This window comes from Felis catus, chromosome A3, assembly GCF_018350175.1.
Source record: "Felis catus isolate Fca126 chromosome A3, F.catus_Fca126_mat1.0, whole genome shotgun sequence".
Taxonomy (NCBI): Eukaryota; Metazoa; Chordata; class Mammalia; order Carnivora; family Felidae; genus Felis; species Felis catus.
In genome coordinates, this window is record NC_058370.1 from 95631919 (window position 1) to 95652575 (window position 20657).

The following is a 20657-nucleotide window of genomic DNA, read 5'->3' on the forward strand; positions in this document are numbered from 1 at the left end:
CTGTGACTCTTGTGACCCTCTAGCTCGGGGCTTGTCAACCTTGGCTGAACTTTGGAATCAACTGGGAAGCTTTAAAAAAATCTCCTCACCAAAGCCACACTGCATGTAAATTAAATCAGAATCTCTTGGGGAGGGACCTAGGCATCCATGTTCATTAAAGCTCCCAGGTGGTTCCAATGTGCAGCCGGGGTGAAGACACATTCTCCTGGCTGAGCAAGAGAAAGGAGGATGAGGCTAGACAATGACTTATTTTTTCTCATAAAGTAGGGGAGGAATGGCTTCCCAACATTACATTAAGAAGAAAATAGCCAACGTGGTAGACCAGAATAAAGAAAGAAATGACTAAAAAGGAATCGAGTTGGTGTATTACAGCTACTTATTATTATTTGAGCAATATAAAGCACAAATCTTGAAACTCCCTTCTCTCTTGCTTTCTCTCTCCCCCTCCAACCTCTTCTCTCCTTGCCTGTTACTTTTCTAAATTTCAGTCTCTCCCTCTTTCCTTGCCTCCCATCTCTTCTCATGTTACAAAAGGGCTCTGATCTCCAGTATTAATTATAACTATGTACAATATAGTAAATTATTTTAGGAGACTCGTACAAATATTTTTCCATACTTCTTCCCCGCTGGCTCCTGCCCCCAACCTACCCCACCCCTACCCAGTGGCATTCTTCAGGGTTTTTTGTTTTGTTTTTGTTTGTTTTGTTTTGTTTTTTGTTGGGCCTGCTTCAGAGCACATCCCTATGCCTCTGGTCTCACGTGTGGGTGAGTGTGAGTGAGTCCTTGCTAGGATTTCCTTTTATCTCTTACTGCACATTCTGAAAACCCTATTTTCCCACCCACACATGGCTGTGCCTTCTCATCTGTTTTCCAGCATCCCTACCTCCTCTCTGAAATCCTTGTCTCTGTGATTTTTTAACTACCTTTTCTCATTCATATGTAGGAAACCTGATAAATCAGAATATCTGGGGAATGGGAGTTCAGGGGGATTTTAATTTTCTGGTTAAGTGACACTAGCTGGGAAACCACTTTTGTTTCCTGTTTTATTCTTGAGAAATTCTAGAAGCCCAGAACTGGAAGGGTTCTTAGGGAATACCAGCATGAATCCTCCTAAAGGCAAAGTGACAGTAAGGTGATTACCAGATGAACCCACGACATGTGAGTAACAGAGCCAGGTTTAAAGGCCAGGTGTCTCTCCTGAGTTCTGGACCCTGAACTTCAAGAGCATTCGCTTGATCTGGCCTATTGAAGTGTTGTGATTAACTAGAGCCAGTCCGATGTGAATGGGTTTGTTTCTAAGTGAACTCTCCAATTCCCTCATAATGCCACATGGCTATGAACTTTACTCACCTGTGTCCCTTGCCTGGCCCCAAATGCACTTCAGTTTGCACTGCCTGCATCTCTAGACCGTCCTGTTTCTAAGGTCTGCAATGATTTCCCTCATTAATAATATATCCACTCTACTCACTAGACGAAGCACATTGAATTTTTTTTTAAAGGGGAACCCCAATCCCACCTCAGTGACATTCCAGGCTTGGCTGGAGAAAGAGAAAGCCCAAGCAGGTCAGCTCAGTTTGTTCAGACTTCAGGACACCTTCTGGAAGGAATATCATGTTTCTCATTTTCCTTCTTGTTAAGTAAATATCCACTGGTAACTTGATTTTTTTCCTCCTGTTTCCTAAATGAGGTATTGCTAAGAAAAAGTGGGTCAATTGAGGGTTCTGACAAGTTTCGTCCCAGTTAATTTAAGTTTTGCCATATGTTCTCCGAGAAGCATGTGCTAACTACAGGTCCTCTGATTAGCAACCAACCTGAGGGGTTTTAATTTAGACTTTCAGTTCTCTAGCAAGAGAGAGGAAGATTCAAAGAGAATAGATCTGGGTGAACCCAAACTTAACTCATTGGAAAGGCGGCCACAAGCAAACACACTGGTGTAGACAACCTCATTACTTTACACCATGGGGCAGAGGTTCTTAACCTCAGCACTCTTGACATTTTAGAGCAAATAATTATTTGTGAAGGGGCTTTCCTGTGCATTGTAGGATGTTTAGCAGGATCCATGACCACCACCCATGAGACGCAAGTAGGCCCCACCACCATGCACGAAAACAAAAGAAGTTTCCAGACATTACCAATTGTTGAGTGGATGGCAGAGTTGCCCCTGGTTGACAACCATAGAGACATAGTCCTTTTAATGACCAGGAAAGAAATCCAACAAGTCTCCGACAGTAATACCTGGATGCCCATACCTTAGTCTCTCTGTGTCTATCATTGTGTGGTGAGAGGTTGGACTGGACGAGCAGCTGGGCAGTTTTGCCTCTGGAGGCCTGTGGAGAGGTATCCTCTGTTGGTAGAGTCCTACATTACCCAATTAACAGAGGCCAGAGCAAGTGAAGTCATCCTGAAAATTCCTGGGCTCAAGCATTGTACCCATGCCATCCAACAAGAATACGTGAGCATGTGTCCTGTGCCAGTCCTTGGTTCTGCTGGGCGGAGGAGCAGAGGGAGTGACTATTAAAGGGAAAAGGAAATAGGGCATGCCAAAAAAGGCTACCAAACTGAATACCAGTGCTCTCCATTACGAGCCGGGTGACTTTGCACAGAGCACTTAACGTCTCTAAACTTTACATTCCTCATGTAAGGGTAAGGTTCTTAGCATCTCTCTCTCTCACACATATTGAAATCTAGGTAAAGGCTCCCATACTCAATAGATTTTATTCCCTCCATCTTGTTTATATCTCTGGCTAAACCTTAAGGGTGTAGTAGATAGTGCCTAGCCTTGTGAGCAAAACACCAAAGATCTACAAAAACTGGGTCCACTGAGGAGGGCCAGAAGATTGTGCCCAGTCAGGAGTAAGAATTTTGCCTCTTGGATCCCTGGGGAAAAAATCAGAGAAGAATATTTTTGGTGGAGAAATATGATTCCTAACCCTGAGGTGGAATTCATTGGTTAGGAAGGTACTCTCAAAAGAGTATCTTGCCATTTGCTGGCTCTTACCATTAGGTAGCAGGCTTATACTCTCCTACAGTATGAGGAGCTCAGAAGATCCCCCAGCTGCAAAGCATCTACCAACACATTATCTAATGCCTGAAAATACCGTCAGTCCTTTACATTTTAATTGTGATTGATTTTACCAGGTTCCTTCTTGAGTAACAGTTTGCTCATGGAAGGAGAAAGTAGGAGGGTAATTGATGCTGAAAGAAGTTATGTAATGTCATGTGTGTGACTGTATATGTAGTTATATAAATATGGCAATATATGTGTATGCCTGGTTATATCTGGGTTATGCGTGCAAAATGTGTGTGAGTGTGTGTCCCTAAACTTCTCTGAAAATATATTTCAGGACCCTGCTTCAGAGTCATTTTCCAGCTAACTCCTTGTTATTTGTCATTCCATCAATGACAAAACCCAAATCAACCAACATAACCACCTACCTAGAGGAGATAATTGATGCTTATTTTGACTACCCAGAAACACTGTAATCCCCATTCTCCAAAAAAAGACATACATTCCAGTCTTTTGATAATGCTGTCTGTGAGAGAGATATCTGATGCCTTTTATTTTACTAGAATACGTGACCCACCAGTGGCTATGCCAGATAGAACAGGCACCGAACTTGATGACAAGTCGATTAATATAACCCAAAAACACAGCCAGCCCCTGAGCCCTCCAGTGATCTGTGTGCAGTTGCTTAAGAAACTTGAGAGGAATAACAAGTGGCATTTGGCCCTCTAATTACCTACACATACTCATAAATGTGTTGTTGATGCTAAGTCATACCAAATGTCTGCCTTCCTGCAGGCAGGGAGAAAAGGTAAGGCACTCTTATACTTTGAGGAGCGTGGGAGAATATTTAAAAAAAATGAATTTTAAAAAAGGTTTCCTTTTACTGGAGTCCTCTTTTCTTTGTGACGGCAACTTTACAGTCTTGGAAGCGTGAGTTGTGCCTGGGACTGGTGTTCTCAACCATCCTGGCTGAAGTCTGAGCATCAAGGGCTGTTTTTTTTCTGTAAATGAAGGCCAAAGGATGGGTATTACTTAACCTGCTCCCTCTGGCACAACCTAAAAAACTACCAGGGGTAAGACTGGTGCGAGAGTGTCATCTGTCATCAGAAAAGACCTTTTTTTTTTCTGTACAAATATTCGAAAAACCTCTTTACTAGGGCTGAACTTTAATCATCTGAGAAGGTACTACAAATAGGGGGTTAATCCATCACAATGACCAGGAAGAGACATGAATTGTGGCCTTAATTTTTTTTTTTTCAGATAGCACAGGATAATGATATTAGCACCCTCTGTGGGAAGAACACATAAAAAAGGTGTTACACCTTTAAAAATTAGATTCTCTTTTAAATGCTCAGTAGTTTGCTTAGAGGGGTCAGAGCAAGTTTCTTGAAGCTTAAAGATTAATTAATTTGTGAAAGAAAAGATTTCAAGTGTCACAAAACCTTAGTTAAAACTACTGATTTCCCTTATTCTTGCCTGTCCCCTTCCCCAGCCCTTCTTCAAAGCAAGAGGTGCGTGAGAATAAAATGGTGTGAGCTAAATTCCTTTTTGTGTAGAAAACATATCTTCTACAAAGACACACAACACAGAGATATACAGACACACAGAATAAGAACACAGCTTTCTGTGGCCAGCATTTGCTCTCCAGTTAGCAGACTGAAGATTCCTCTTGACAGTGATCTTTCATTACATTTACATGGACTTAAGATCTACACATGTGATGTTTAGTCATATGGGGGGCAGGGGTGCCAGCAGCATAAAACAAAGCACAATTATTCTCTGGCTTTTTCTTATGGCCACGTTGAAAAAAAGAAAAACGAAAGAAAAAAAATAGTCTTGGGTATAAGCGATAAACTCTACAGTCTCTAATATCTATATTTCCATGGGTGGGGGGCTGTGGTTCTGATGTTTCCCAGAAAGGACTTGCTTTTGGAAGCTTTCCCTATAGCTGTAAGCACACCAGCACAGCCTTTAATGCACCGAGCCAGAAGTACCTTTTGGTACTAAATTCCAGTAGCCTTCCTATGAGATTAAACCAATGGAGTCCAAGGAACTTTTCTTCAGTCGCCACAATTTGGGATACATCCTCCCCCCAAAAAAGGTATGTTGTCTTCTAGAGGAGGTCTTTTTATTGGAGTTTAATTATAGATGGCACATCCCTAAGTGATCCCTAAGTTCCTGCTCCCCCTGCCCCCCTGCCCAGTGATACGCTGTTTAAAACGGCAGCTCCAAATTGTCATGCTTAGGCTCAATCTAAAAGCTTCTCAAAGTTAGCAAATAAAGCACCTCTCTTCTAGCCTAAATAAGTGGTACAAGCACAGTGTATGTTATTATATCAGGTTTTAATTAGAAACAAAGAAGATGAAGTTTCCTGGTCAGGAAGAACGAGCTGGGAGAGGGGAGGGGGAGGAGGGAGAGGGAGAGGGAAAGAGATGTTAAACTCTCAAGGTTTAACACATTAGAGACATTTGCAAAGTATTTCTCTCCAAAGGGCCTCTTACAGGCAGTATTGTTAGGAAAATGGATTTCTCCGTAGGTAGAAGAGAAACCTATCACTAATCCTCAGCTTAAGTAAACCTCCTGGTGATGACATTATGCATTTCAAACAGCAGATTTTGCCTTTTTAGGTAGGTGGCTAGAGGCATTTGCATTTGGGAGGTGGTGGTGTATCTGTTTTCCCCCATCCCTCTCCCTACTATTTGGATGTCTCTCTTAAAAAAAAAAAAAAAAAAAAAAAGGAAAAAAGAAAGATGCCTGGCTGTAGGATTTTTCAGAGTGGTGAGCACCTGAGTTTGAAAAAGACTTCTGGGCATGGGTGTTGGTTCAGTATTCACCATCTGCTCTCCATGACAGTTTATTTCCATCATACAATTGCTTAAAGTGCTCGCGAGTGCAAGACCCCTCCCATGCAATACACTGTACTCCTCCCTCTTTCCCATCCCCACACCCACCAACTGCTACCACTCTTTAATTTAGTCCAGTAAACAATCTGCACCTCATTGATGGACCTGGAAACCTGTGAAGGGTGGGGAGAGGCAATCATTGATCCCAACACACAAAAAAGTAAAACAACACTGGGAAAGCAGACATTATAAAAAAGGGCAAGCTGAAAACAGGCAGCTTTTCTGTTCTGGGCTAACAAATTATTCCCATCTCAGTAATATTGGAACACAGGGTCAAATGGTGATCTTCCCCGATCCTACCCCACCCCCACTGCTTCTAAAGTCTGTCCCTAAAGTCTCCTGCCAGAAGTCATTACCCAGTAGTCATTCAACCTGAGGTAGGATTTTTCTCACTGTTCCCCATAGTAACTAGGAGTGTGCTCTCACTGCTCGGAGCCTAAGCTTGCTGCAGTCTTCGCAATGTGCTCCAGAAAGCACAGCTTTCATCCGCCAACATTTGGATTCTGCCTTATTCCCCTTATTCCCCTCAATCAGATCGGAGTGAGCAGGAGCTGAGGGGCTCTTTCTTTCACTTGGGAGAGTACAGAAAAGGGCACAAATGCTACCAACTCTGGTGAATCAAAGGCACAGGAGAATTACGAGCCAGTGGCATTAGTGGGTGAGATTTTGAACCGATTTGAAAGATGGTTGTATTAAGTGCAAAAACGTTTCTTGCTCATAGGACAAACTGTCTGGCACTGCCTTTTAAAAGCTATTTGTAACGATCTCTGCCTTAAAGGCTAGGCAGTGATGCTCAGTCCTCAGCGCCCCCTCCTTTCACTTGCGTTACAGTGATTGCATTGCTCTCTCCTAAAGATAATGTGGAAGGTCTTGCTTTTTCCCCTCAGTCTTTAGTCATGTGGGGATAAATCAACCTGATGAGCTTTATTTGTTCCTCTTAATATTTCAAATTGAGTCTGACCACTATACTCCGCAATTTCTGGATTTTTCCTCTGGCCGCTGGACCTCCCAGCCCCCTCCCCTCCCCCCCCCCCCCCCCAGGGAAGGACATGGTAACTCTTCCTTCTCTTTTAACACAGGTAACAATTCATTTAGATTACACCAGTCTGTAAAAACTGTAAATGCTATTTTATTTTAAACATTTTAGTTTACAAAAAAAAAAAAATCAATGATTGGTACCTTTTTTACACTCTCAGATTCCTGAATATGGACAGATCTTCAAAGGAAGGAAGGAGTTCTCATATGAAATTTAAGATTGACTGTCCTGAAGGTTGTGGGGCAGGGTTTTTGTTGTGTTTTATTTCGTTTTTGTTTTTAAGACACAATAAAGCTAAAATGTCAAGTCTCTGGGAGATATCCCCTTACAGTTTCAGTCAAGGAGCATATCAGAGCACAGACAAGGAGACCCCAGCCTGGCGCTGGCCGGCCGCCCCGGCCGCCCAGGCGTATTTGGTAGCGCACGGGTTGAGAGCCACTGGGAAAATCACACCTCGCATTCCCTTGCGGGCTGCTGGTGGCAGGTACAGGATCCGTACTCATTGATGATCACCAGGGCTCCCTCAATGTGGTTCGGTTTGTAATCAACGTAGTATTCCTGGGCAGACATGGCAGCCATCTGATGCATGGTCTGTTTCTGCTTTTGCTTCCTGCGCTGCGTGACAAAGCACTGTCTGAGCTGCCTGAGGCTAGCTGGGAAACACTTCCAGGAGACATAGAGCACCAGGACCACGATGAGGAAAGAGAAGATGAGGGCCATGGTGCCTGTGACCACCTTGTGGATCTGCACGGCGTTCTCGGCATGCTCGCCGCCTGGGAGAGCCACAGTAGCCGGCTCGTGCGTACCGTCGAGCTGCCCCTCCCTGCCGTCAGCGAGCGTGGTGGCCGGGCTGCCCGGGAGCCCGAGGTCACTGTGGTTGGTGACGGCCGAGAGCAGGTGGCCGCTCGTGGGGTCGGCCCCATCCTCGCACAGGTGGAAGGCGTACACGGCGTCTAGGACGTCCTCGCCCTGCGCGTACTCGGGGCTGGCGCACTGCAAGTTGCCATCGTAGCGCCCCTGGAAGCTGCTGAGCCACGAGGCCAGGGCGCACACGTTGCGCCCGCAGTCCCACAGGTTCCCGGCCAGGGTGATGCTCGTCAGCGATTTCCAGGAGTTGAGGATCCGGGGCTCGATGTAGGTGAGGCGGTTGGAGTCCAGCTGCAGAGACTGCAGGTGCGGCACGGTCTCGAACACATGGGGCTCCATGTACTCGATCTCGTTGCCCGACAGGTCCATTTTCTCCAGGTTCCAAACCCAGTCCAGCGAGCTAACCACAATGGCCACCTTGTTCCTCTTCAGGCAGAGGGAATGCAAGGAGATGAGGCGCGGGAAGTGGGCGAAGTTCACCTTGACCAAGTCGTTGTGCTCCAGGTGCAGCTCGGTGAGCTTGAACAAGCCGGCGAAAGAGTTGCGCGCCAGACTCTTGAGCTGATTGTATCCGATGTCAAGAAACTTGAGGCTGCGGCAGTCCTGGAAGATGCGCACCGGCACGAACTGGATAGCGTTGGACCGCATGTGAAGCGTGGTGAGCTTCCGCAGCCCATGGAAGAGGTCGGGCGCCAGAGCCTGCAGCTTGTTGTACGAGAGGTCCACGCTGCGCAGGTTGGGCATGGGCCGGAAGGTGGTGTTGGCCAGTTGGGTGATCTGGTTGGAACTCAGTGTGAGTTCCTTAACTCGGCGCAGTTTCTGAAAGGCGTCCCCCTGCACCGAGCAGATGTGATTGTGATCCAGATAGAGCCACGTGAGCTGCATTAACCCCGTGAACTGGCCGGCGCGCAGCTCCGAGAGGCTGTTGTAGCGCAGGGACAAGCCCAGCAGGCCGGACAGGTTGTGGGGCGCCTCGGTGAGGTTGAGCGCCTCGCAGTACAGCAGCCGCCCCTCGCACCGGCACAGCTGCGGGCACCCGCTGGGGGCGGCGGGCAGCATCTGAAAGCAGGCCCCCAGCAGACACAAGACCACCCCCGAGGGCCTCCTCAGCAGCCAGTATAGACAGAGACCGAGCAGCAGGAAATCCATTAGCGAGAATCTTTCCAGAGAGGCTGGAGAATGTCCATTGGAAGCGCTCGGTCAGAAATCTACATCATATTTTATTCCAAGGGAGGGGGAGGGGGGTGAGGGGGAGAAAAGGGCAAAATCAAATAAATATATTGAAATAAAGAAGGACCCCCCTCCCCAAAGCCACACGTTCACCTCTAAGCATGCAGAAAGCTGGGCAGCATAGAAAGTTCACAGCCACGGAAAGATCAAAGAGACGGTGATTTGGTCCATGTTAGATGCTGCAGCAAAGAAAAGGGAGGAAAAAAAAAATCTTCGGGAAAGAATTTAATTAAAAAGTGTCTTACCCACCCTTTTCCAGAGAGTGACAACCTCCATTCAGCTGCTCCCTTTGTGTGCAGGCTAATTATATGCAGGGCGAGAGAAGACCCCTCTGTGTTTCCGAGGCAGCCCCGGTCCGCGGCCGGCGGATCTGGCAGGCGCACAATGTCTCACTTTGCTGCTCGGCTCTGGGCTGCAAGGGCGGCTGGCGAGGCGGGGAGGCGACTTCTAGGACCCGCAAGTTTCCCAACTACGTGCCGGCGCCGGGCTTCGCCTTCCTGCCGCTGTCCTTTCCCTCTGCAGTTCGGACTGTGACGTTGTGGGGAAGAAAAAAAAAAAAAAAAAAAAAAAAAAAAACTCCAAACTCGGGGCTCACGACTCCCCTGGATTTGGTAGTCTGGTTAATGTCCGTCATTGGAAAGGACCACTGACCGGTGCCACCTTTTACTCCGCGGAGACCGCCTGCCATTCGCGCCCGGGGCGGCTGTGGAGAGCGGGCTCGCTCATGCTTTGCGGGCGGCGGGGTGGTGCGGGCGGGGAGCGGGGAGCGGCGCCCGAGCTCCTTCCCTCCGCCAGGCTGTGTGCGGCGCGAGCTTGCACAGGCACCTACTGCTCACTGAGTGTCGTAAGCTGCTCACGATTGTGCGTCTTCCCGGAGCACCTCAGACATGGGCAGATTGAAAAGGGGTGGGCACAAAACCAAACATTTTACCGAGCCACTGAAGTAATATATGTTCTTTGATGAAACGTAAAACACTTTCAGCTTTTTTGGGGGGGTCCGTATTTCAAAAAAAGGGGGACAGGGGATGGAGGTATGGGGTAGCATCATCAACGACAAGGTATTTCCAGGCAGGAAACTGTAATATTCTGTTCTCTCCCCCTTCCCTTTTGGGGACGCTCCCCCTCCCCCTTTAAAGCTGTCTACGTGTAAGAGACACGTAGGAATCTGTAGAGAAATCAACATTTGGTCCTTTGCTTCAGAAAAGCAACTTGAGAGAAGATAGAGTAAAGCAGTGATTGTGGGGGCTTGGCTAAGATTTTTTTTTTTTCCTCCTTTCCTTACAGGCACTGGAGTTCTGCAGTCAGCCAGCCCTTTTTAGTGGTGGATGGGGAAAAGCTTTCCAAATCCACTGGTTCTGGGAAGCCATCCCGTTTTGGTGGTATGAGACCCAGTGTGCTAGAAGCATATGTCTGTGTGCAGGGAGTCTTGCGTGAAATCCTACCAGGACTTCACCATTCTCCAAGGATGTCTGTAAGGTCCCAGGTGGATTAGAAAAAGATTCTGTTGTATGACACTCAGGAGGGCTGGCCCTAACATGCTGCACATGGTGATTACAGCACCCTGTAGCACTCCAGGAGAATATACTAGAGAATAGGCAGAGAAGGGGTAGTTTAAACTATAATGAAGCCTATCCCCCTCCATCATGCACCCCTAATTAAACTTTCAGACTGTAGCTAAATTGTCTCTCCTAACTAGGAAGAGAAGTCTTTGCCTGGTTATTTCCACTCACAGTCATCTGTAGCTGGGGTTCTCATAATAAGCGCGCTCTCTCTCTCTCTCTCTCTCTCTCTCTCTTTGTTCCAACTGGCTTTGACCTGGAGAGGGTCTATATGTCTATTGTCAGGAACCTGTTTGTCATGTTAAAAAAAGTCCTCAGAGATGGCAGAGGGAAACTTTTCTGGAACTGAGTGTGGGCAAGCCTATCTTCCTGGCAGAGATGCCCAAGGATAGGGGAAATCAAATGTGAATGTTCATCTCCTCCTTTGAAATTCTATCATTTCTGCCTGTCGGGGATGGAAAGTGAGTGGGCATTATCTGTAGTGGTACTCACTATGATTAAGAATGAGGTGAATTACCAAAGCTCCCAAGTTGAATTGACTTTGGACGAGTACTGGGTTGTGCTTTATCACTCAAGCTGAAGGCACTTGCCAGTGGAATCAAAGTCACTAAAGACTGGTGTACTCCAGGAAAAGTCATAGGAACAGGGGCACGAATCATTACATTTTGTATTCATCCGAGCTGTGCCCTGGGTATTCATCTCTGAGATGTATCATTTTATTGGAAGGAAAACAAAGGTGAGATGTCCTAAGCATCACATGTTGTCTTAGGAGCTAGAAGAGACATTAGAAAATCAAGCCCCTGAATTTTGCACAAGATGAAACTGAGGCACAGAGACATCAGGCAGTTGCCTGAAGTCTCACAGCTTGTTACCCACACAGATGGGTTTTTTTTGCCATCCCACACCAAAGTAGTGTTCTTCCTTTGCCATCCTTGATGGTTGCCTCTTCGTCCCTCTTGTCTTCTGCCTGACTGTGGACTCCATACCTTCAGTTTTCACCCTTGTACATGCAAGGTACTGCAGAACACTTGAACAGACAAACAATTTCACCATCAAGTGTTTTCACCTCTTGCCAATACAATTATTCCTGACAGCAGGCTGGCTGATTGAGCCATAAACTCTAAAGGGTGGTGGGGGAGGCGGGGGCAGGCAGGAGTAAACACTAGCCAACCATTCAGCAAGCGCTGTGAGTATAAGCCACCCAATCCCCATGGCTGCTAGGAAGAAAATCCTACTAATGCAGGCGGCTTGGCAAGGTGGTGATGGAGCCTGCCAAATGGGCAAGAAGAGGTCCCACTTTGGATGTCACTTGATTTGTAGAGCTGGTACAGAGAGGCAGAAAAGAGTTGAGTGTTGCCAAGGAGGAAAGAGAATAAAATTAAATTCCCTGCATTTATATGTGAATTTTCTTCTAAGTATGCTACTCAAAACATAGAAGAAATGTCTAGGTTGTAATTAAGATGTGTGTGTGTGTGTGTGTGTGTGTGTGTGTGTGTGTGTGTGTGTATATATATATATATATATATATATATATATTGCTTTTCATATTATTATCCTGCAAATCATTTCATCTGGATGGTATCTTTAAACCTTTCCCACCTCTAATGTGGCAAGTTTGCATCTTTTCTGTGCTTTTAAACCCCTTGGCAGAACTGTATACATTAACAGATTGAAATGAGCTTTATTGAAATTTAGCTATTCTAAGTCATCTAAGTTGCAGAATCCCAATTTATTATGTATTTAAAGCATACCAGCACTGATTAAATCAATGCAAATTAGGTTAAATAAGAACAACATGAATCAAGTGTTTCAGCAAAGTTGAGTTGAGAAACGACAACTTTTGAGTCACCACAAGCAAGTTGATATAGGCTGTTTTTCACCAGTTTTAATTCCATGCTTTTTAGGGTCCAACACACTAAAAAGTAAAAAGAGAAAAGAATTCACCTAAAGTTCTTTCTTTTCTCATGTTTGATCTTTCATATCTCTTTACCTGTCTCATGAGATCATCTGATTCAGGGTATAATGTGGCTATAGTGTATACTTGATCAGTCTGGCTAACCACAGGTTTCTGTTGGCAAATGTCTTCTCCTTCAGTGTTGGATGCTGATGAGAGACACTTTATATGCTTTAAAAACATCTTTAACATTTTCCATGTTTGTATGGGGAATGAGCTTATGCCTGTTTTGCCAAACCACCATGGTATAGTAGTCAGGCATCAAGAAAATTGCCCCAAGACATCATGCCAACATGTGACTGGGAACTGAAGTAAGAAAGGATAAGAATCTTGAAAATGTAGATTCAGAAAGTGGAAGGAATGCTGGGATACGATCTGATTGCCAAAACACAATCTGTAGCAAAGCAAGCTTGATACAGCTGGAGGGGCCAGAATATAGCTTGGAAGAGTAAGAGGTGATCAGTTTCTCCTCTTCTAAACCTTACAAATGAACCTTTGCATAATAAACCCTCCTGCTTTTTGTTGGTACTTTGTGTTGTGATGGGGGGCTGGCGAGTGTGTGTGAGGGGTAATCAAACAGTTTTGAAGGGGTATGTCTTTCCCGTTTCACCTCAACTGAAGGTCACCTCCAGTTTGTTCACTGTAGTCAAAATCGTTTGTGAACCAAGAGGTGCAAGTGGAGAATGTCTAAAGTGAGCATGCATCCTGGGGATTGGCTTTCCATTAGTAGTCTTGGGCAGTGTTCAAGACAAGAAAAATTTGAGCGGTGATTTTAATGTTCTGTCATCGTCTGCACCAGCTCGGACCTTGATCTTTATGCTGTTGTCTTTAATTTTCAGTAGCAGTGAACCATAGCTTTTCTTTAAAAGGAAACATTTAGAGGAAGGGGAGGAAGGTGGGAGTCATAATTTCAGAAGGAGAGAATTAACTCTGTTGTTTCTGTAGGTATACAGTGTAGAGCTGGCATTTTACAGAATGCCTCTGAAGATGGATGTGGGGCCAAAGGGTGAGGGCCGTAAGGCTTCTCTCAGGAGATCTACTTAGGAGAAACAAATTAAAGAGGGGAAGTAATTTTTTCTCATCCAACTTTGTCTTCCTCTTAAAACCAGGTAGTAGTACAAACAGAACTAAGGAAATAACTACCATGTTCAGTGCATGGTATGAGTTATGGGGGTAAACCCAAGAAATGTTTTGACTCAGTGCTTTCCTCCAGGAGCTTTAGGTGAGAAGGAGAAGCAGACACTGAGGAGGAACTTGGCTGATATTTATACATTTCCCAGTGCTTGAGAGTAAATGTCTCTAGAAGATACACATGACAAGAACTGAGAGGTCACAGTGGGGCCAGTGCTTAAAGTCTTCATTGGATGGAAGTAAAGCTTATGAAGGAGTTTATGGACTTGAGATACAGGTGCTCTGACAGGAGGGGTAGAATTGTAAAAGTGTAAGTATAAGGATGGGAACTGGAGTGCTTAAATCTTTTTGATTGGGTCAGTTTCTTTGCACTGGGGGTAAGAAGGTAGAGACAAATGGAATTTCTGTGGTGTTGGAAGAAGAAAAAAGTTGGTAAAGGGCTTCCAATACCATTGTGATAATCTGAACTTGCTATGTTCTTCTAGTCCCTAAGGTCTAACACTTGAGAGTCATCTTTGACTCTTGTAATAAATATCTGGCTTAATTCAAGAGACCTGTTGTGCTATGCAGGGCCCCTCTCTGCAAGTTCCCTCGGCACCGCCATATGTTCTAATCATGTCATATTATACTGAACTGCTGTGTCCTCTCTCCATCTCACCTACCTTCATTCTAGCTGTCCTTCAAGGTTGCTGTGAAATTTCTTCTATGGCTTCTTCACAGATCCCCTTGTAAAGAGATCTTTCATTCTTCTGAGCTCCATTAGCAGCTTGTCCTTACCAGCCCTGTGCCTGGTCCTGTTCCCTTTATATAAGTGTGGCAGTGATTTCTAACTACAGTATTTTAGAACTGAATGGGACATTAAACATCTTGGAGACTAGAGTAAAAAGATCTCCACTGGGGTCCTTGCTTTGCCATTTTCTGCCCATTTGATCCCACACAGGTCACTCTATTATCAGTGAAATAGGACTAAGGATGGCTATTTTAAATTCAGTGACACCATGTATATTGGTATCTTGCAACTCAAAAGTGTAAGCCCCTGGAGGACTCGTAGCCTTGGAGCACATTAGACACGTAGAATCAGGTGTCTTCCTAGCCCCACTGCATCACATCTGCATTTTACCATTGGCTGTGGGCTAATATTAAATTTTGAGAAGCTTTCTATTGAAGCACTCACAAATTCTAACCTGAAGAAGGAACCCAGGGGTCACTGAATCCCTAGTTTTATAACTGAGGAATTGAAGGGTCAGTGATGTTAATTGATTGCTCATGATTGTTGGTAGAATTTGGACAAAACCCCCTTCTAAATCTGTTCTATCTCCTACAAACACATAGAAGGCAAAGTCTGTGCCTATTGGCACCTAGCACTTAGTAGGACTCTTAATATGGCTTAGTTTTATCATTGGTGCAGTAAGAAGTATAAAGCCTTTGTATGTGCCAGCTTTAGGCGTCTTCCAGCTTACTTCACTCCTCCGTTTTCCTGTCACTACTAATCTGCATGTATTTCTCATGGACATGTTAGTTTTATATAATATATTTTATGTTTTTGTTTGCTTTTATTATAAAATGGCCCTAATGAACATCCATGTACATAGACTGCTATACATTGAATGTTGTATCCCCCTAAAGTTCAAATATTGAATCCCAATCCCAGATCTAATGCTATTTGGAGGTAGATGTGAGAGGTGATTAGGTCATGAGGGTGGAGCCCTCATGAATGGAATTAGTGCCCTGCTAAAAGAGACCCCAGAGAGCTCTCTGTCCCCTTCTGCCATGTGAGGACAGTGAGATGGTTATCTGTGAACTAGGAAGCAGGCTCTCACCAGACACCGAATCTGCACACGCCTTGATTTTAGACTTCCAAACCTCCACACTGTGAGAAATGAATGTTCATTGTTAAAGCTACTCTGTCTATGGTAGTTTGTTATATAGCAACCTGAATGGACTAGGACATATTCCTTTGCTTGTTTGGACAACTGTGTCCTTAAATTTTAATTCTAAAATTGGTGATCAAAGAGTGGGGACTTTTAAAAGACTTCCCGTACGTAATGCCAAATTGTCCCTCTGGCAAGGTGGCGAACATTTCATCCTCAATAGTGCTTTTGCTGCCTTCTCTTCTCCTTGAGAGACTTCACCATACCACAAACAGGAACATCTTTTAGTCCCCTCTCCTTCATCTGGGTCGGGCACTGGCTGAGATCCCTATGTGAATCTGTTCTTTGTGGTTTGGAACAATCCATCCTTCCCATTCTCGTTTCTTCACTCCTTCCTATAGAGCCCGTTCCCACTTCAGATGGAAAGTTGGGCTTTGGGGTCTTCAGTGTTCCTTCTGGGAGTTCACGAGCATTTCATTCTCACACCTTATTAAGTAGCTGGCCAGACAAGTGTGTTAATGTCTGAAAATAGTTTAATGCAGTGTTACTTAACATGCTCTGTTGAGATAAGAATATTTAAATATATTTTCGAAATGCACCAGACTGTGCTATGTTTTTTGAGATTCAGAATACACTATTTCAATTGCAAGAAGTCTTGTTTTTCTTGGTTTCACCCAATTATTTAGGACATCTATTAACACCAGACCAATGTGCCAAGACAGCTTTGGAAACATCTATTTAATTGCAGTCCACAGGAACATCTGACTTTAACTTGGCTCTCACCATACCAAGGAGTGATTCTGAGGTTTGTATTTCAAGCCCTACAGTAGGACACAGGTGCAAGAACTTGTTTTTTTTTTTTTTTTCAGGTCCCAAGAATTTATGATGATAGCTGGACAACATAGTTGTTCTGCTTGGTATTAGCAAGTCTTACCTCCTCATCCTAGCCACAAATAATGAAAGCAATTTAATTCTGTAGTAAGTTCTGTCTCTGATACATCTTGACATTTAATTATCTTGTTTTATAGAATTTTCTAGATGCTGCTAATTTTGTCCTTGCTGATAAAACGAAGTTCTCTAAGATCAGACTTATTATGTTCCTGCTTTTAGGACCCTCTAATATCTACCTCTAAAGGTGTGGAAGAAGATCAGATATGAGAGACCATATATAAGGAGCATAGAAATGACCACATAGCACTGGTACACATGCACACTCTCTTCTTAATGTGGTCTGGCACAGTTCTGGATTCATAGAGATTCGTGGTTAAATAGAGTTTATGGGCTGGTTCAAATTCTTGACTAATCAGCAGCCAATGGAATCTGAACTAAATATAAATAGCCTTTATGTTACATTCACATATAGGCACAATATATTAACCCAACTTTTGGAGTTGAATTTATATAGATTAATGCCGTTTATACATGACATTCTTAAAGATCTATTTTGTGTAGGAAATCCCCCACTATCCTTAAGCAATGAAACTTCTGTGGTAAATTTACCTGCCCAGTTAGATGTATTTATGTCTTTATTCCTGGAACCACTTCTTAGTCTCCCATAGATATCTTAAGAATGCCTTTTTTAAAAATTTATTTATTTTGAGAGAGAGAGTGAGAGAGGCAGAGAGACAGGGAGAGAGAGAATCCCAAGCAGATTACATGCTGTCAGCATAGAGCCTGTTGCAGGGCTCAGTATCACCAACCGTGAGACCATGACCTGAGCTGAAATCAAAAGTTGGACGTTTAACCCACTGAGCCATGCAGGCGCCCCAAGAATGCCTTTTAATTACTTAACATAAATGTCTATTGCTGTTTGTATTTGTTTTTCTTAGTTGAAGTCAAATGGAGGTTTAGCTGATGAAGTACAGAATTTGATAAAATAGAGTCCCTGCTTCTGGTGTTCTCAGATCTGGAGTGTAGGTGATGGGTAGCAAAGCAATATGATTCATGCTGTGGCAAAGATGTAAACAAGAGCGGTGGTTGGAGAGGTTTGTCAAACTAGTTGAGCAGGGCCACCCAGAGGAGCTAGGAAAAAGGAGGAAGAGTAGACTAGATGAAAGGATGGAGGCCACTCCAATTAGTAGGCAAAACCTGTGTGTGTGTGGGGGGGGGAGGGGAACAAAATAAAAAACATAAGGGCTTCTGAGATTCATAGGATATCTGGAGCACAGGTGTGAGAAGACATGAGACTGGAGTGTTAGCCAGATTGGGAAGACTTTTTTTGGTTTTGTTTTTTAATGTTTACTTATTTTATTTTGAGAGAGAGAGAGGGGTGGGGAGAGAAGGACAGAGAGAAAGGGAGAGAGGGAGAGAATCCCAAGCAGGCTCTGTACTGTCAGCACAGAGCCTGACATGGGGCTTGATCTCAGGAACTGTGAGATCATGACCAGAGCCCACATCAAGAGCTGGATGTTGAACTGACTGAGCCACCCGGGTGCCCTGAGACTGGTAAGACTTTTGTTTTGGATTATGATTTCCAGAATGCAGGAAGAAGGAAGTGATGTCCTTGAACGTGAAGGGCAGGGAAATGGATACTGGAAGGAAGGAGAACAGTTGGAAGGCTACCACATCTGCCCAAGTGAGATATTGTCAGGGGGGACTTACTCTGTTAACACTAGGGATGGATAGGGCAGGCCAGGTACAATAAGAGTTTTGTAGTGGGATTGAACATTTTTTTAAGATTTTATTTTTAAGTAATCTCTACACCCAATATGGGCCTTGAGCTCACAACCCTGAGATCAATAGCCACATGCTCTTCCTGAGCCAGTCAGGTGCCCTGGATTGAAATCTTTTAAGTGGTACTTTTTCAGAGATTTAATTTAAGAGGACTTCAATAGAATGGGTTGATCTAGGGTAAATGGAATGCAAGGAAGAGTAAGATGTGGAAGCAAACTCTAATATTTGGAGCTAAGAGTAAGCAGTTGAAAATAGAAACAGAGGTTATAGCTGGACATAGAGATCACGGACTCTCTGGAAGGTCCGTGGTGGTTATAGTGGCAGTAGTAAGTGCAAATCCCCAGTGAGAGAGATTAGAATGCAGCTAATGTACCGTCAGAAGTACATCTTCATCATCTAGTAAGGTAATGTGGACGTGGGAAGCAGCTGGATGACAGGGAATGGCAGGGCCCGCGCTACATTCAAAGTGCATGTTTTGCTTGAAGGCTTCCACATTCTACTTTTTAAAAATCAGATTATATTAGTAAGCAAGTGATATTTCAGACAGTATTCAGCTCGTGGAATACCAGTTGGCAAAGCTTCCTTTAAAATAGTTGCTCAACTTAGAAGAATGAAACGAAACAGAAGAAGTAGATTTCCTCAATAGAAGGGATAATTAAAAAAATTGAGAAACACTGCATAGTCCAGAGTGAGCAGCCTTTAATATACAGGCAAGGCCATGACAGTGGCATTAATATGTATTGCACGTGGCTGTGAAAAAGAAAAAAAGTATGGCTGACATTGACAGGTTTTGAGAGGAGCCCAGATGGTCAAGGATTACCGACGCTAGGGGAGAGTGCGCAACAATGAGCAAACCTGCAAAGGAAAAATGTAGCAGTGGCACTGTCCGTCTAGGGAGTGTGTCAGTGACTGGCTGATGTTGAGTGTATCCTTCTCCCATGAGAGTGGGTCATTGGGGCCAACATTCCTTTGTGGATGGGCCTTCCCTTCCCTTCTCAAACATGAAACAAGGTGATGACTGGAGATCATGTCCTTCAGACCGCAGTCCTATATTTGCATTTTAGCAGAAAAATCTGAGACATTGAATAACTTGCTGAAAAAACTTTTGAAACTTCTGATGCTATATTAGGCTGAAAAGGGTTCTGCCATTTACAAGCAATATGACCTGGACAAAGTGACTTAACTTCTAAGCAGGAATATTTAACATAGTAAAATAAAAAACAAAAAAATGAATTATTAAAGTAGAGAAGTTGTACAAATTCTGTTGCAATACTTACTTACATCAATTTCTATCATATAAGGCCAAAATTATACCACATGGCTTGAAGATAAGGAGGGGAAAGAGTGTTTTTTTTTTATTCGTAAAAATTAATATTTTGTTTATTCTTTTAAATGAGTTAAATGTGGGGCGCCTGAGTGGCTCAGTCGGTTGAGCGTCCGACTTCGGCTCAGGTCATGATCTCACAATTTGTGGGTTCGAGCCCTGCATCAGGCTCTGTGCTGACCACTTGCTCAGAGCCTGGAGCCTGCTTCGGATTCTGTGTCTCCTTCTCTCTCTGCCCCTCCCCGGCTCATGCTTTGTCTCACTCTGTTTCTCAAAAATAAATCAATGTAAAAAAAAAAAAAAAAACATAAATGAGTTAAATGTTCATATGGTTCTAATTCAAAAGTTACCAACAGGCATGCAGCTCTCTTTACCCCTCCCCCACGCCTCCCCCAGCCACTCAGTTATCTTTTGCCTTGGCAGTTTAGGTCACCAGTTTCTCCCAGGTACTTTCAGAGATATTTGAATCATTTTTTAACACAATATTCACATTGTTCTTCATATTGCTTTGTCTTATCTATGTAACTTTTGAGATGTACAGAGAGCTTGCTTCTTGTTCCTTTGTGTATACAGAGTTTCATTTTAGCCTGATGCAGGGCTCTATCCCATGACTCTGGGATCTTGACGTGAGTGGAAATCAAGAGCACTAGGTGCTGTATGTAAGCCAATTTGACAAAAAAAAAAAAAAAAAAAAAAAAAGAAAGAAAGAGAAATCGAGAGTCAGATGCTCAACCAAATGAGCCACCCAGGCACCCTGCAGCATGTGCATTTTATTTTTTACTTAATTTTTTTTTTAGATAATGATATATTTGTAGATTTTAATGGATAGTATCAAGTGGGACAAATATCAACTTTGAAGCCAGGTATACTTACATTGATTCCTTATTCTTTGTATTAGATATGCATATATGTGAATTTTGTACAAATTATTTTTTTATTATGAAATTTATTGTCAAATTGGTTTCCATACAGCACCCAGTGCTCATCCCAACAGGTGCCCTCCTCAATACCCATCACCCACCCCCCCTCCTTCCCATCAACCCTCAGTTTGTTCTCAGTTTTCAAGAGTCTTAAGCACAATGGTATCATGAATTTCTAACTT

The 20657-nt window shown here is 43.9% G+C and overlaps 2 protein-coding genes across 11 annotated transcripts in view; one reads left to right on the top strand and one right to left on the bottom strand.

The window, feature by feature from the left end:
• The window catches only part of CTNNA2 (catenin alpha 2), a 1116872-nt gene that overhangs the window by 734969 nt on the left and 361246 nt on the right, over positions 1 to 20657 (top strand). The window lies entirely within an intron of this gene.
• Positions 7020 to 10075, bottom strand: LRRTM1 (leucine rich repeat transmembrane neuronal 1). Of its 5 annotated transcripts, XM_006930241.5 has the most exons (3): positions 9437 to 10075; positions 9137 to 9222; positions 7020 to 9021 (listed from the first exon to the last, which is right to left on the bottom strand). In XM_006930241.5, the coding sequence occupies exon 3, from the start codon at positions 8960 to 8962 to the stop codon at positions 7394 to 7396; it is 1569 nt and encodes a 522-aa protein (XP_006930303.1). In that variant the 5' UTR covers positions 8963 to 9021; positions 9137 to 9222; positions 9437 to 10075; the 3' UTR covers positions 7020 to 7393. The 5 variants fall into 5 exon arrangements, with proteins under 5 accessions (XP_006930303.1, XP_044910402.1, XP_003984249.1 ...); XM_045054467.1 differs by having other exon boundaries at positions 7020 to 9222; XM_003984200.6 differs by lacking the exon at positions 9137 to 9222 and having other exon boundaries at positions 9293 to 10075.